The following is a 15,955-nucleotide window of genomic DNA, read 5'->3' as shown; positions in this document are numbered from 1 at the left end:
GGGTTTGGACAGCACTAGAGACACCTCTCTGTGGTAGCTGTGATGAGGCAAGGCACTTCTGTCTGGAAGGGGATCATTTGTGTGCGCCGTGTTTACAGACACAGCCATCTGGCACGGGCAGGCAGCTCAAGGTGCCTGGTTCTCTGGACTTCAGAATATGCTGGAGCTGAGCATGCTGATCCAGAAGAAGGATTTCTTTCCTTGTTGTTGAAAAGAGTTTGTTCTGTTTTATGAGACTTGGGTATCAAACTGGGTCTTGAATGCAAACTGAAGCCTTGCAATCAAACCCATGCTGAAGTGGAACTTTTGAGGCTAAAATATCATTAGCTGGATGCTGTCTTATCAGCTTCTCTCATCCTGTCTAATCCTTTTTCTTTCTTCAGGCCAAAGAACTCTCCATCACCGGAGTAACACCCTGGACACGGTGATCCTGGTAAATCCTAATGTGGACAGTGTCGTGTCCGAGGTAAGGACCAGATGTGCCATCAAGGTCTCTCCACATCAGCTCTCCTGCCCTTGCTTGACATGGAGGTCATGATTATCACACTTTGTACCTTCTGGAGAGTGCAAACCTGCTGCCAGTCTGCTGCAAGGTGTGGTGAAAAGGCCAGGTGTTCTGGTCTTGCCTGTAATCAGGATATACACAGTAACTCTGGTGTGACATGGAGCTGTGTTGGGCAGACAGTAGCAGTGTCTTCCCTCTTCAATAAACAACTTCCTTGTATGTAGAAAATGTAGGGTTTGGCTATTTATGAATAACGTGAGTTATTGCCTGTTGTGGGATTGGGATTCTGGGTGCTGGTGTGGAGTACAGGTGAATTCTAATGGCAGCCCTCTGTCTCATCTCCTCTCTGAAAAGGTCCGCTCACTTGTGTGTGATTCATCAGCCCACAAACTACTGATCCTCTGTGGTCAGAGCTCAGACCAGGAAGGAGACTTGGTCCTGCAGACGGGGACCTTCACTTACCAGAATTTTGCTGAGATACTTTCAGATCCGGAGGTGAGTGTGAGCCGTAATCCAGCACATCCCCTCCTGTTCAGAGTGCACGGTAGAATAATGCTGCCTGTGCCCTCCTTCAGGGTAATCTTCAGGCAGATTTGCAGACAGATGGGTTTGCAATCCAGCAAAAAATTGCATACTAAAAATAATTCATGTTATTGTCTTGGGAATCTTGCTTTAACTCTCTGTCTTAAGTTTTCCAAGGTGCAGGCATGGGTGATTCCTTTAAGTGTTCAGCTTGAAATAACCTTCCAGACTGGCTCTGCAGGGGACAAATGCTCAAAATTTCTTAAAGTGGGTCTTAACACAACTGTGGGCAGTTTCCAAAAACATTAAGAATATCAAAAGAGAGCATGGCTCTATGCATTGATTTTCCATGGGCTTTCAAGCTATTTCATCTATGCCCAATATTTCCCATTGGTAAAGTGCTCATGGTACCTTCAGTATTTCTGCATTAACTGGCTGCATTATTTTTTTAAGTGCTGTATAGGTCTCAAAGCTATATTTGACCTTTATTTGTCTGTGTTTATCTCATTAGGTCACCCAGATTCTCAGCAACTCTGATTCAGATACCAAGGCCTCTCTTACTGTGTCGTGCCTGGGAGAAGGAGCCTGGAGCAACCTTGGGCATCCTCGATTTCAGGACATTATTAATCTGAAACTGAATCCTGATCCAGTTCTGCCAGAAATGGATGGGGTGTCTGAATTTGCAGAATATGTCTCTGAGACAGTTGATGTACCATCTCCATTTGATCTCCTGGAGCCACCCACCTCAGGGGGTTTTCTGAAGCTTTCTAAGCCCTGCTGCTACATATTCCCTGGGGGAAGAGGTGATTCTGCTCTCTTTGCTGTCAATGGGTTTAACATCCTTGTGGATGGTGGCTCTGAAAGGAAATCATGTTTCTGGAAACTGGTAAGGCACCTGGATAGGATTGACTCAATCCTGCTCACCCACATTGGTGCAGACAACCTGCCTGGCATCAACGGGTTGCTGCAGAGGAAAGTTGCTGAGCAAGAGGAGGAACAATCCCAGGGGTCTACCAACTACAGTGACTGGATGAAAAACCTAATTTCTCCTGAGTTAGGGGTGGTTTTTTTTAATGTTCCTGAAAAGCTGAAGATGCCTGAAGCCTCCATGAAAGTAAAGAGGAGCATCGAAGAAGCGTGCATGACGCTGCAGTATCTCAACAGACTGGGCATTAAATCAGAGCCTCTCTACAGGGTGGTGAGCAGCACCATCGAGCCCATCACGCTCTTCCACAAAATGGGAGTGGGTAAGCTGGACATGTATATACTGAACCCTGTCAAGGACAGTAAAGAAATGCAGTTTCTAATGCAGAAATGGGCTGGCAATAGTAAAGCAAAGACTGGCATCATTCTTGCAAGTGGAAAAGAAGGTGAAATTTCTGTTCCCTATCTCACATCTATCACAGCCCTAGTGGTATGGCTACCAGCCAGCCCAACTGAGAAAATTGTAAGGGTTTTGTTTCCTGGAAATGCTCCTCAAAATAAGATATTGGAAGGTCTTGAGAAACTCAAGCACCTTGATTTTCTAAGGTACCCAGTGGCTACTCAGAAAGATATCACCTCTGGAATACCTCCACCTGTGCTGAAGCAGACCAAAATTAAACAAAGAACTGACAGTAAAGAGAGTCTTAAGTCTTCCCCCAAGCCATCTGTGACAAAGCAAGCCAAGAAGGAAGAAGCAGTTGAGGAGGGGATTAAGGAAGTAAAACCAGAAGTTGTAAAGGATGCTAAAATTGAAAAAAAGGTTAAGGAACACACAGAGAAAGTTCCTGAGAAACCTGTTAAACATGAAAAGATAAAGACAGAAACAAGTGATGCTCTCAAAGCTGAGAAAAGAAAATTGGCAAAAGACAAGGTTGGAAAAAAGCATCTCAAAGAGAAAGTATCCAAATTAGAGGAGAAGAAAGACAAAGAAAAGAAAGAGATTAAGAAGGAGAAAAAGGACTTAAAAAAAGATGATGGAAAGAAAGATGAGAAAAAAGATTCAAAGAAAGATGATAAAAAGAAAGAAAACAAAACAGAGCTCAAAAAAATTCCTAAACCAGACTTGAAACCATTTACCCCAGAAGTAAGAAAAACACTGTACAAGGCAAAACTTCCAGGCAGACTCAAAACTGAGAAGATAAAAGTAAAACCTGAAAAAGAACCTGAAAAGGTACCTGCTGACCTTAAGACATTACCAATGGAGAAGGCACCTGTACAAGTGGATCCAGGAGAGACATCCATGGTGGAACAGAGGTTAGTCCTGTCTTCACCGGAAGATCTTACAAAGGACTTTGAGGAACTGAAGCATGAGGAGAAAGGGGCCTTGCAGTTGACTCAAGAACGATCTGATACGGAGGGTAGTGATAAGATTATGGGAGCACCTGAAGCAGAGATAAGAGACTCTGTTGATTTGACTGGTCAGAGTAACCTTGAAGTGGATCTGATTTTAAAAAGAAAGACCCCTGACCAGGGAGTAACTACTACTGATATGGAAAAAGAATCATCAGCAGAGGAAATGGCAGTCCATCAGTGGGAGCTGAGGGGAGGTCCTGCTGAAAAAATAGAGGATGAAAGAAAAACAGTAGATGAAAACCATGACATAAGATACTGGGGGGGAAAAGCTGAGCAGGGCCAGGACATTGAGGTGTTTCCTGACAAAGAACACCTGCCATCACATACAGACCTCTTGGCAAAGGGTGCTCAGCCACCAGTGTTCAGAGGGGAAGAAAAGGAGGAAGAGGAGAAAATCTCTTTGGACAGAAAACAGAGGGAAGCAGAAACTTGCGAAAAGTATATTGAGAGGACACAGGTACAGGAAGAGGATGAGAAGGAAAAGAGAGAAGATGTGATAGAAAAGGCAGAACTGGAAGAAAAGGAAGAACAGCACATGAAAGCAGAGGAGAAAGTGGAGAAGAATAGAGAATTCTGTAGGCTGAATCAGGATGATAAGGAGGACAAACTGTTTACTATTACAGAGAAGGAAAAAGAATTTAGTTTCATGGACGAGAAAACCAAGTTACTTGAAAAGGACATAACAAAGGAAGAGTCATATCTGAGCAGCCTGCCAGTCCCACCAGGAGCAACAGCAGAACATGTTTCTTATATCCAAGATGAAACTATTCCTGGCTATTCAGAAACAGAGCAGACCATTTCTGATGAAGAAATACATGATGAACAGGAAGAGAGGATCCCACACTTGAAGTATGATGTCAATGCCTATAACATTTCTGTTCCTGACCATCCAGGCTCTTTTGAAGCAGTACATGGAATACAGGCCATGCCTCCTGCTGACCTTTCAGCCAAGGGCTATGCTGGGCAGGAGTCTGAAATCCTGGCATATCCTACAAACATTGTGGCAGCACCTCTAGCTGAGGAGGAACACATATCTTCTGCTACCTCCATTACTGAATGTGACAAGCTTTCATCTTTTGCAACATCAGTAGCAGAGGATCAATCTGTTGCATCCATAACAGCACCACAAACAGAAGAGACTGGGAAAAGCTCTTTACTTCTGGACACAGGGAACAGTATGCCCTCTTCTCGGACTGAAGCAACCCAAGGTCTTGACTACGTTCCCTCTGCTGGCACCATTTCTCCCACATCATCCTTGGAGGAAGACAAATGCTTTAAATCTCCACCCCCTGAAGATTTCCATGCATTAGCAGAAGGAGAGAGGAAAGCGGAAACTCAAAAAAAGGACCTTCATGAGGAGGCAGAAGATGAAGAAGATGAAGAAGATGGGACTCCAAATATCGAGATGCCTGAGAAACTCAGAGGGCATTACAATGCCCCTGTGTTTGTTCCTCAAGGATGCCCTGATAATGTGATAATCAGTGTTCCTACACAGGAGATGCCTTTATCCACTGAGGAAGCACCCTTTTCCCAGGCTGACTCTGCAGAGGCTGAAGAACGGTGCACAAGTCCCGATGACAGCACAGTCAAAATGGCCTCTCCCACTCCCTCTGGCCCCACCAGTGCAGGGCACACACCCTTCCACCAGTCTCCAGTGGAGGAAAAGCTGGAAACAGTAGATTCAGATCTATTTGAAAAACAAACAGATGCTGCTGCCAAGAAACTGGAAGGCCAAAGTTCTGTTGTGGTGAAGGGAGCCAAGGGTGAACCTCTCAGAGAAGACGAGGCATCTGTGGCTAAATCCAGACATGAAAGAGAAGTGCCTGGACCTGTGCAGCATGAACGGGTTTTGAGCAGTGATGTTCCAGTGTCTCCTGAGGAGGAGGTGCAGGAGGAACCAGTGAGGAGGGAGGAGCTGCCCTGGCTCTCTTACCACAAGCAGGACACGGTGGTGATCGGGGAGGACGAGCAGCCTCCAAGCACAAAACCAGAAAAAGAGCAAGGAACTAAAACCATGACAGAAGGTTTAATGGGATTTCCAAAACACTTGTCCTTTGAGCCATTTGCAACCACAGGAACTTCTCTAGGAAATGTGGATCTTCCACAGTTCACAAGCCAAAGCAAATCTAAAAATGACAAATCTTTGCAATTTTCACCAGATGGCATCAAATCACCTGCTTTTACAGAAGAATGGATTGGTAAAGAAAAATCCTCAGATATTTCTAAGACCATTACTACTGAAGAAGGAAAACTGCTATATTTAACAGGAGACACCTCAGAAGAAGAGAAATCTTCTCATGCTTCTATTGAAGATATTTCCCCAGAAGAGACCACATCCATTTCTCTCACTGAGAGTTCCAGCAGGAAAATCTCTTCAGATGTTTTTATTAAAGGAATTTCTCCAGAAGATATCAAAGCTCTTAGTTTCACAAAAGAGGTATCTGCAAAAGAAAAAACTGTGTCCAAGTGCACTGACAAATTCTCTTCAGAAGCTGTGAAATCCACATGTTTAATCGACCAGAGCCCAGCTACATATGAAAAATCACTGGAAATTTCTGCCAAAGAACTGAAAGAAGCATCAAAATCTTCTCCTTGCCCAGAAAGTACTTCAGTTAAAGGCACATCACCCAGAGATTCTTCAACTGAAGAAATGTCTCCAGATGACAGCAGTTTATTTTCTGCATCAGAAAAGAGCCTGTTGAGGGGAAGAAATGCAGGCTTGGACTCTCAGGAAGTATCTCCAGATGCAAAGAGCTTACATTTTACAGAATCTAGCCCAAGTAAAGATAAAACATGTTCACACATTTCTACTGAAGACATAAAATCTTGCAGGTTGAAGGAAGCTCAAGAAAAAAAATCTCCAGAAATGGATAAGTTTTGCATGAAAGATTTAAGTTATGAGAAGAAAGTGTGGTTTCCAGAAGAGGTAGAAGAGGTCCCTGTTCAGGGAAGGCGGCAGAGATATGACAAAGAGAGGGAGTGTACATTCTTAGATGAGGTACCAGAGTTTGAAACAAAATCCCTTCCTAAACTGGGAAAGGAGGAGAACCTGTCTCCTGCCTTGCCTGGCAGCCATACCTGGAGAGAGGCAGAGAGGGAAGTGTGGGGTTCTGCCTTTGGGTATCTTGAGGAAGGGAGAGACAGTGGGAGAGGAGAGCAATTACCCAATGAGGAGGATGAGGAGCTTCACCATGCTGAAGACAAACCCATGCTACTGCAAGCAGAAACTGAATGTTTAAAGATGGAGTCATTTGATTACAAAGAAGACACACAGAAGGGTGCCCAACCTATGTCAGAAACAAAGAAAGTGGATGTGATTCCTGCTGACATCACTGTCCCAGAAAGAGCACAAAGGGAAGGTTCTCCTCTATCTCCTCACTATATCCCTGGTGAGGAAAATCAGGCCAAAGCTTTAACTGGAAACAAAGAAAGTCAAGAATCGCTGTTGACCTCTAAACAAGATTGCTCCTGCTTCGACAATGAGGAGAAAGCTGTCCTAGATATCTATGCAAAGTCACTAGACCAAGTTCTGACATCTCCCCTGTCTGCAGTGAGAAAGGAGACAGAAGCACCTCCAGGAGCAGAGAGGCCCTGCAAGTTGGATCAGTGCAAGCCACCTTTATGGGAGGATGTCCCATCAAAGGCATCTGAAAAGAAATTAGACATCAGTGATTTGTATCAGGAAATAGATTGCAAATACAAGTCAGACAGCAGGCAAGAGGATGACTGCAAATCCACTGAGGGTCTGTATGACTCTACAGGAAGAAAAGAGCAGAGAGCAGCAGCATCTACTCTGTTGCAATCTACGAGAGCAGCAGAATGTATTGCAGAGTCCACAAAAGGGAGTGCTGAGCTGTCAGGGCAGTGTGCACACTCCCCTCCAGCACAAGGCCCAGGTCAAAAAAGTAGTGATGCTGTCAGCTGTGCTGGGGCTGTGGGTGCTACCATCCGAGAGGTGTACCCTCCAGAGACCTATTCCAGGAGTTCCCCTGAGCCTTATTCCTATGAGGAAGGGGTCTGCACACAGAGAGATGATGGCACTTCCACAAGACAAGAACCAGAAGAAAGAGAACCAACTCCCTACCCTGATGAAAGAAGCTTCAAGTATGCTGACATCTACGAGAAGATAATTGTGTCTGGAGTGGGACCCTCTCCCTTCACAACCATGGGTGCACACAGCCCAGGTTACACTGACAAGGTGCCAGTGACAGCACTGAACTCTCAAAAAGGTCAAAATTTTCATGTGTCTGCAAAGGAAGAAGAGTCCTGCCTTTATACCTCTGCTGAGAAGGAGCTGTCATCTCCAGCATCCCCTAAGGATAAAGCAGATTCAGTCTTTGACTATAGAGACATCCATGAAAGATATTTGCCCTTATCTGAAACAGGGAAGCCTAGGACATCAGAAGGACAGGAAAAACTGACTGTGTCTTCTGCTTTACCAGGAGAACTGGACTCTGCACTGCATCCATCATCTGCGAGCGCAGCATTTGCCTCTCCCACCGTCACAGCTGACACCTTTTATCAAGGAAAATCATCTGCCTATATTGATGCTGGTTGTCCAGATGAGAATGTAATTTTGTCTAGCCAGGAGCAGGTATCTTTGTCCCTGAAATCTGAAATCCCAAATCCCAAAGATACATACTATGAGAAAGCAGGTCGAGGGGAAGAAAGTGCAAGTGACTCAGAGCTAGAAAAAGGTGCTAAGGAGAAGTCTGAAAAGGAATCTAAACTGCACAGCCCTGCTGAAGCTGCAGGCACTGTCTATACACGCATCTCAGCCACCAGCAGCTTCCCTGTCTCAGACCTCTTCCTGCAGAGCAAATGTCAGGAGCCTCTTTCACCCAGCTCTGCTGCCTCTTCTCCCTCTAGTCCAGGCTGGCAAGAGAAATATGAAAGTAGGACGACTGCATCAGCTGCTGTTGTGGAGACATATGTTGCTGGTTACAGTGACGTGCCAGACATGGACAGAGATGAGCAAACTTCAGAAATGTGCCATGATTCTTCACAAAAGATAGAGGCTGCTGAAAAATCCACAAAGGAATCCCATTTCTGGGTAGCAGATTATCCAAGTGCAGCAGTGGCCTCTGAGTGCCAAGAGCAAGCCACATACCTGAAATCTGCTTCCAGCAAACAAACAGAAGTATATGAACAGGGCCCAAGGGTAGAGAGCAGAGGGATGGATAGCTCTTCTGGATTTGAAACAGCCAGCACATTCAGACATAAGCAAACCTCAGCAAGCCATTTAGGGGATATTTCTCTTTCTTTAGAGTCTCCTTGTGCTTTGCTGTCAGCCCAGGGAAACAAAGATGAGTACTTGGAGGTTTCTGAGAAAATCAGCAGCCTTGACTCATCTTTTCCTAAATTCTCACCGCTGAGTCCATATGAAGAAGACAAGGTGTTCTCCAAAGGTGTGGAGAAAGAGTCTGTGACCCAGCAGCAGCTGAAAGATGACTCTTCCAGCCTGTCAGAGGAACCCTCATCTGAGGCCACCACTCCTGTGATCCTGACTACAGCAGAAAGTTTCTATTCCCATATGCTTTCCACATCCACAGGTGCAGGAGTGGAATCAGGTACCAGGAGTGCTTGGGATGTGTCTCCACTGGTTCCAGATAATGCTGTGAAAATACATACAGCTGAAACCAAAGACTTTGTCTTTGCTGAAGAACATGGGTCTCCATTTCCATGTGGCATGAGTCACCACACCTTGCCATGCAGAAAAGAGTGCCAGGGCTCAGAGCCCTCACCATTCTCTGCAGAGCAAGAGCAGGAGCACTGTGGTAGCAGCCCAGAGCAGAAGGCACCATTTGCAGAACAGACATTGCCACTGAGATCTCTCCCTGATGTGTTGACATCATTTTCTCATCATCAGTACAAAGATGAAACCACAGCTAATGGCCCAACAGAGGTGAGCACTAGTCTGCCAGCTTTCCAAAGCACACACCATGCAGCAGAGGCAAAAGATGAAAAAACATGTTCTGATTCTGACTGCAGTTTTTCTCCATGCGCGGGCAAAGAGGAAACAGAGAGGCAAAGCCGTCCTTCCTCTCTGATGTCCCCTGAAAACAGTTTCCAGCCATTTTTCCCAGCTGTGCAGAGGGGTGAAAAAGCAGAGGACTGTGGAGATGCTTCCCATGACACAGAGACCCATTTAGGAAGCAGTTCTGATTGTGGACAGAAATTTTCCTCATGTGAATACAAGCAGAGAAAGGGAGAGCTCTCTCCCTCATTCATCAACCCAAGCCCCCATGAGCTCTCCGAAGACAGTGACCTCTCAGAGGAGGAGGGTCACCCTTCAGTGCAGGGGAGACCACCCCACACTGGGAGCAGTCCCATGCAAAGTGCCACAGTGGAGGAAACCCCTCCAACATCAGTGAGTGATTCTGGAACCTCCCAGTCAGACTCCGATGTCCCTCCTGAGACTGAAGAATGTCCATCCATCACAGCAGATGCCAACATGGACTCAGATGAAGATGCTGATTTCCTCCCAGTGGACAAAGCTGTGGGGAATGCTCATCATGCCAGTTCTAGGTCCAGCCATGATCCTCAGCCTGTTCCAATGGTAGATCCCCATCCCCACCCTCCTCACCCTGATGTCTGCATGGTAGACCCTGATATGTTGTTAAATGAGCAAAGCATGAGCAGAACTGATAAAATTTCCAAGAAAGACATAAAAGAAAAGAACAAAGGTGTGAGGAAGCCTTTGAGCAAACCCAAATCTTCCTCACCTGCCCGAAAATTAGATGTGAAAGGGAAACGATCACCCACTCCTGTGAAACAGTCATCGGACAAATCTCCAAAATCTGTCACTGCCAAAAAAGAAAGAGATGGAGGAGAAAAGCCCAAACCACGTAGTGTGCTGATGCCAGAGGATGAGTTATCCCGGAGTAGTCACAGCAACGCTGGCAAGAACCTTGTTAATGGCATCAAAACAAATCCCGGTAAGAAATCCTTCCTGAAAAATGTATTATCTCTATAGGTCCAACACAGAGAAAAGCACTAGGTTAAACACAGAGAACACATCTTCCCAGTCAGGCATAAAAAGTTATAAGCAGTGATAAGGCTGAGATGTACAAAAGGCTGATATGAAAGTGCAATAGAGTCCTAGGAGCAGCAGCGATTCACAGGGATGGCAGGAAGCCAGGATGGACCTTCCAGAAAGACTACTATAATACCCTAGGATAGCATACACAGCCCATCAGAATGGGGGAGGGAGTGTGTCTGTGTGTTTAAGCAAATGTAGGTTATTGACAAAAATTAGGACTAAATATTAATTGGGATGACAACTCTGCAAAAGTTAATAATGGAGATTTTTGGTTCCCTTCCCCGGAAAAAAGCTTCTGCTCCCAAAGCTTTCCAATCCTTCCCCCCCAAAAAATAGCAGAACTCCCTTTCCCACCCAAGACCTGTCACAGCACTGGCCCAGAAATGCACCCAGGTCACCTCTGAGAAGGAGAGCATGGATAAGTCTTAACTTCACTGCTGCAATGGAAAAGTCTTTCTGGAATCCAGGTCCTTCTGTGTTAATCTGAGTGTTTGTCCCTTGCAGAAGGGTTTTGATAGCCTCTTATTTCCTGTTTTCCAAAGCTTCCAGTAGTCCTAAGAGCAGTTTGTCGGTGCCTATGGGTCCACCTGTCTATGTGGACCTGGCCTACATCCCCAACCACTGCAGTGGGAAGAACACAGATCCAGAGTTCTTCAAGCGGGTTCGAGCATCTTATTATGTTGTGAGTGGGAATGATGCAGCCAACGGAGAGCCAAGCCGTGCAGTGCTGGATGCACTTCTGGAAGGGAAGTCTCAGTGGGGAGAGAACCTGCAGGTAGGTCATGGAAATGCAAAGCGCTGTGTCATGCTTTTGATGTCACAAGTGCTCAGAAGAAGATGGGTATCACATACCCAAGGGAGTACACTGAGAGGAAGCAAATGGTACTGGGCATATCCTGTTTTGCAGTCTCAGCAGAGTAATTGCTTGTACTGATGAGGAGGAGGACACCTGCAAAATGGTATGAATAGAAGCAGATATGTCCTCTTTTCCACATCCTCCTGAGGGGAGGAAGCATTGAGAGATCATACACTCATCCTTACCTACTGCAGGATGCACCTATCCTCAAGCAAAATCAAACACCAACACAAACTGAATTTTCATAAGTGTCCCACACCCAGTGGCATCTCTTGCTAGCCTGGCTCGCTGAAGATTTTTCTGACATCAACTTACTAATAGAGCATTTAAACAAGAATGTTCTGTAACACAGTTCTTGTTTAGGCAGGCTTGCAGGACACCCCAGGTGGGCACTCCTGAAGACACGTACAGAAAGGTATAAATGTTCTTCCAGGTGAAGCAGCCTCATATTTCAAGGTCCCTGAGTTGCACACTGGGTCAATGGGCACATAGTGTCCATTAAGAGTGACACTGCCAGTATTGTTCCTTTTCACACTGAAGGATCTTTCTGAGGCTGTTTCTGGAGCTCCAGAGCTCTCCCCTCCACTGCAGCCATTCTCATCATTATGGTGTCAGTGCTGCCAGTTTCCAGCCAGTTCAGAGCCCCATTGTGCTGGTACTGTATACAATAAAGCTCTGCCTCAGAACCCGACATCTGAAAGACACTAAATAGAACAAGCAGTACCAAGGGTACAGTGTTCCAAAATTAACAAGAAATTTTAGCCTCAGCTCCTACGGGCATTCTTTGTCACTGCAGTTGTTCTCAATCATCCCTGCTGCTTTCTTTTCCCAGGTGACATTGATCCCAACACATGATACTGAGGTAACACGAGAATGGTATCAACAGACCCATGAGAAACAGCAGGAGCTAAACATCATGGTACTGGCAAGCAGCAGCACTGTTGTGATGCAGGACGAATCTTTTCCAGCCTGTAAGATTGAATTCTAGATCTTCCACGTTTTGTGTTCATCCATTGATTCTTCAGTCACCGATGCAACATGAGAGACACCATCTAATCACAGTCCAGTTCTTCTCTGGTTTAGTCCTCTACATGGTTCCCATTTGTCAGGCAATCGGGTATCCATCTTGCTCAGCACTGGATGCCGTGAGGAAGAAAGTGCAGGGCTCTGTAATTTTCTGGACTGAGCTAAGAGTTTGTGCAAGAGCAGTTGCAGGCCAGGGGCACTTTCACCTTCCCTGCTTTATTCTGCTGCCTGTACAGTTTCTGTAGACTATCTTGGCTGCCTTGCTGCTGTGAGAGCTTGTTCTACTCTCTTCCTGGCTGCCTTGCCATTTAACCTCTAGCACGATGAACCTCACCTTTCTGGTGAGGGCTGAAGTGCTGCTGCTGCATGCAGAGTGCATGGGAGGCAGGGGGCAGAGGCGAAATTTAACTTGCAAAGAAAGTGCACCAGGGAGATGAGGGAAGACAAAACCCTCTGAACTGTAATGTGACAGTGAAGGTCATTCTTCCATCTCCCCTCCTGAGCATACAGGAGGTGTTCTGAGCAAGGGGACCTGTGCTCCAACTAGGCACGACCACCACATGCCAGCTTGGCAAATTTCTGTCCCAAGTACTCACCTGTGGCATCCTGCAGCACCTGTTTGCTGTGCTCAGGGAGCTGGGATGAAGGATCATGGCAGTGGGAGGGGAGGGTTCGGCACATTCCTAACCTGCTAACTTGAGCTTCGCACACAGCAGCCAACTGACTCCTGCACACCAGGAGTGTGGCAGGAGGAGGCACAGAGAGGCTGCGGCCTAAGCAGTTACACACAAAGAGCATCCAAACGCACAACTACAGCCCCCTCAACAGCAGAAGGGCTGAGAAAACCTTGGCCAGGCTTGGCCCGGGCTGTACAAGAAACCTCCCTGTCCCTAAACCAAAGGCTCTGGAGGACGGTGGCGAGGCAGCTGAGGGGCACGCAGGCCATGCTGGGGGAGGCTGGTGCCCAGCCACTGTCGCTGTGCTGCGCCAGCTTGCACGCAGCAGCCATCGCCTCGCTGCCTGTGTGCCAGGCTCCAAGCCTTATAGTTGTGTTCAAGCTTTTTGTTGTCCCCCCAAGTATCCAGGATGTGGGGAATACAATTGTGGTGTGAGGGAAGAGAAGGCCCTTCCCAAAATACTCGGGAAAAAGTAGTTTAGCAAGTGTAGTCATTCTCAGTTCCCTCACACTGTGGCAGGGATGTGTTGACAGTGCAGGTGAGGTGCTGCTCGTCCATGTGGTGCCACCTTGCAGCTTGTTCTCTGGCCTGTGCATCACTGTGGGTATCTGTCCTTGCTCTCTGGACGCCCTGGCAGGAACAGGAATGTGTGCAGTGAGTGCATTGCGGCTACTGAACAGCCACCCAGAACCTCCTTGGCACACAGACCTGTTTCAGTGTGGGAGACACGTTCTCCCAGCAGGGAGTGGGGTGTTCAGGTGCACTGTACCTGCAGCATCCGTGAGCCTTTGCCACGTCCAAGAGAACTGACAGAGGATCTTACCACAAAGATAGCTTTTCTGTAAGACAAAGAGAGTGGCAGCAGGCTGTGCTCTGGGAAAGAAGGAATGAGGTGGAAAGCTGTGCTGCAGTGGTTGTCAGTCAGCACAAAGTATTTCCATCCTCTGTGACACCCACTGTGCTTGGCCCTGAGCAGAGGGCTGACTCCACCACGAGCATCCTCGGGCCCTGTGTTGCACTAGCCTGGGACACTTCAGTCACAGTGCTAGTTTTCTGGCAGGTGACAAGAAGAAAATGCTGCTTAGAAACCTGCTCCTAGCACTAAAATGGAGTTTCTAGGGAAATGGTCTATTTTGCATTTTAATTTATATATTTATTTTTTTAACGTTAAGCTGCATTTTGTGTTAATAATTTAATTTATACATGTTAACATGATACCATGTGCTTTTAGTGTCAGTTCAGAGGTTTTCTCAGTACAAATACTAACATGCTGCAATTTAAACAAATGAAAAGACCATAGAGAACTTGTGGGCAGCAAAAATGTCTCTGCAAGGCGGTGTCTAAAACCCAGCAGCTGTAGGACAAGGCCTGAGGCCAGCAGCCTCCCCAAGGCACAGCCAGCTCTTTGGCTATGGCCCCTGTTAGGAGCATGTGAGCTTACTCAGGGCTTTAGCAAATTCCTGCCCTGTGCTGTGTTCATTTTAACCATGGAATCACACTGTGTCTGCCAGCCAGCATAAAAAATGTCATTCTCTGCACCCTGATGGGGTCAGCATTCATGAATGTTGGTTCTGGCAATTGCAGGCACTAAAACACCTGCCCCTGCCCCTCCCTGGAATGCTGGGTGGCTTTGCCTACTGTGCTTTGGGGAGACCCTGGCCCACTTGCCACGGTGGCAGCTGCAGGATGCCAGACACCAGAGGCACAAGCATGGCCCTCACTGGCTCCTGGGATCCCTCTGCGTAGCTAGATGTAAAAGCTAATGCACTAACTTTAGATAGACCCACACATGAATGTTTTCTCAATTTTAAACTTGAAGCAATTCTGACTAAGCAGCAGTAATAGTGAGGCTTTGTGAGGTACCTGCATCCTCCAGGCAGGAGTGTGGCCACTGGTGGATTCCAGGAGGAAGGCTGCCCTCCATGCTCTGCTCCTGCCCTCTGCAGCTCTGCTGCTTGGCTACCTTTATCCTACACCAGTTTGCTTCCCTGTCCTCAAGGCTCCACATTTTTTTTCAGTTTTTGTTGCAGTCTGTTCTGCCTTGAGCTTCTCTCATTCCCTATCTCCCTCTCTCCTCCACTCCCTTCCATCTTAAAAAAACGATGGGGAAAAATGACTTAGGAAAATGCTGATTCATAGAGTCTGGCCCTGCTCAGGCCACAGGAGCCAGCAGGACCCACCTGGAGCCAGAGGTAATACAACACTATAGAGAGAAACAGTTAAACTCTGCTTTTGCTTGTTTCTGCATGTGGGCAACAACGCGTAATCTTCCTGTATGTAATAGGTAAAAAATACTATTTTAAACCTATAATTAAAAAAGTGAACGTCTTAACTGTATTGAAATGGCATCTTGTGCTCCTAGCTTCTTCTATGCTAAATGTTTTAAGAAGAGAGCCCTGATTCTTTTCTTCAGCATCACATTTCTATTTGAATTTAGTTCCTTGAGTTCTGTCCTTTTGCCCATTTTTATGTGAAACACTGTAACTAACTGCTGTCAAGAGAGGAGCCCAACACATTAAAAATAAAGCCACATTAATTGCGAATGAGAACATCTCCAGTGGTTTCCAACTGTTCTTTCAGTGAGCCCACGCTTGCAGGCAGGAGCACACAGACATGGCTGCTGTGCCACCCTCCCATGCCTCCCAGCTTAGGCGAGCCCCAGCTTTTCCACCAACACCCCACCTTCACCAGCAGCTGCTAAACTTTGCTGTGACTTGGAAAGGGACATGCACATAAGGCCACAGAGCCTGCCCGGGACAGCCCCCGCCCCTGGCCTTAGCAGGGTAACTGTGGGTCCCTCCTGGGGAACATCTGGGACAGCTGGCTAAGGGCTGTAGGGGGGAAAGCAGCTCCTGATAATCCAGTGAGGAGCCTGTCTGCCATGCAACACCATCACCCCTCACAGTTCCAGAATCATGCATTCCATTGCAGCCCTCCACCTGTCCCTGCACTTCTTGGGAATGGCAACTCCACCCAGCACTGCTGGCACT

The 15,955-nt window shown here is 46.8% G+C and overlaps 1 protein-coding gene across 2 annotated transcripts in view; it reads left to right on the top strand.

Moving 5' to 3' along the window:
• MAP1A (microtubule associated protein 1A) overlaps positions 1–15,514 on the top strand; it is a 50,635-nt gene extending 35,121 nt beyond the window's left edge. For both annotated transcript variants that reach the window (XM_066558872.1, XM_066558873.1), the window contains 5 exons: positions 384–466; positions 860–1,000; positions 1,539–10,302; positions 10,949–11,181; positions 12,095–15,514. In XM_066558872.1, coding sequence (XP_066414969.1) covers positions 384–466; positions 860–1,000; positions 1,539–10,302; positions 10,949–11,181; positions 12,095–12,250 — 9,377 coding nt within the window. In that variant the 3' untranslated portion in view covers positions 12,251–15,514. The remainder of the gene's footprint in view (positions 1–383; positions 467–859; positions 1,001–1,538; positions 10,303–10,948; positions 11,182–12,094) is intronic.
• The last annotated feature ends 441 nt before the right edge of the window (positions 15,515–15,955 follow it).

The sequence above is a fragment of the Molothrus aeneus genome, chromosome 13 (genome assembly GCF_037042795.1).
Source record: "Molothrus aeneus isolate 106 chromosome 13, BPBGC_Maene_1.0, whole genome shotgun sequence".
NCBI lineage: Eukaryota > Metazoa > Chordata > Aves > Passeriformes > Icteridae > Molothrus > Molothrus aeneus.
The sequence above is the reverse complement of the archived record's forward strand: the minus strand, read 5'-3'. Positions and strand labels throughout refer to the sequence as shown.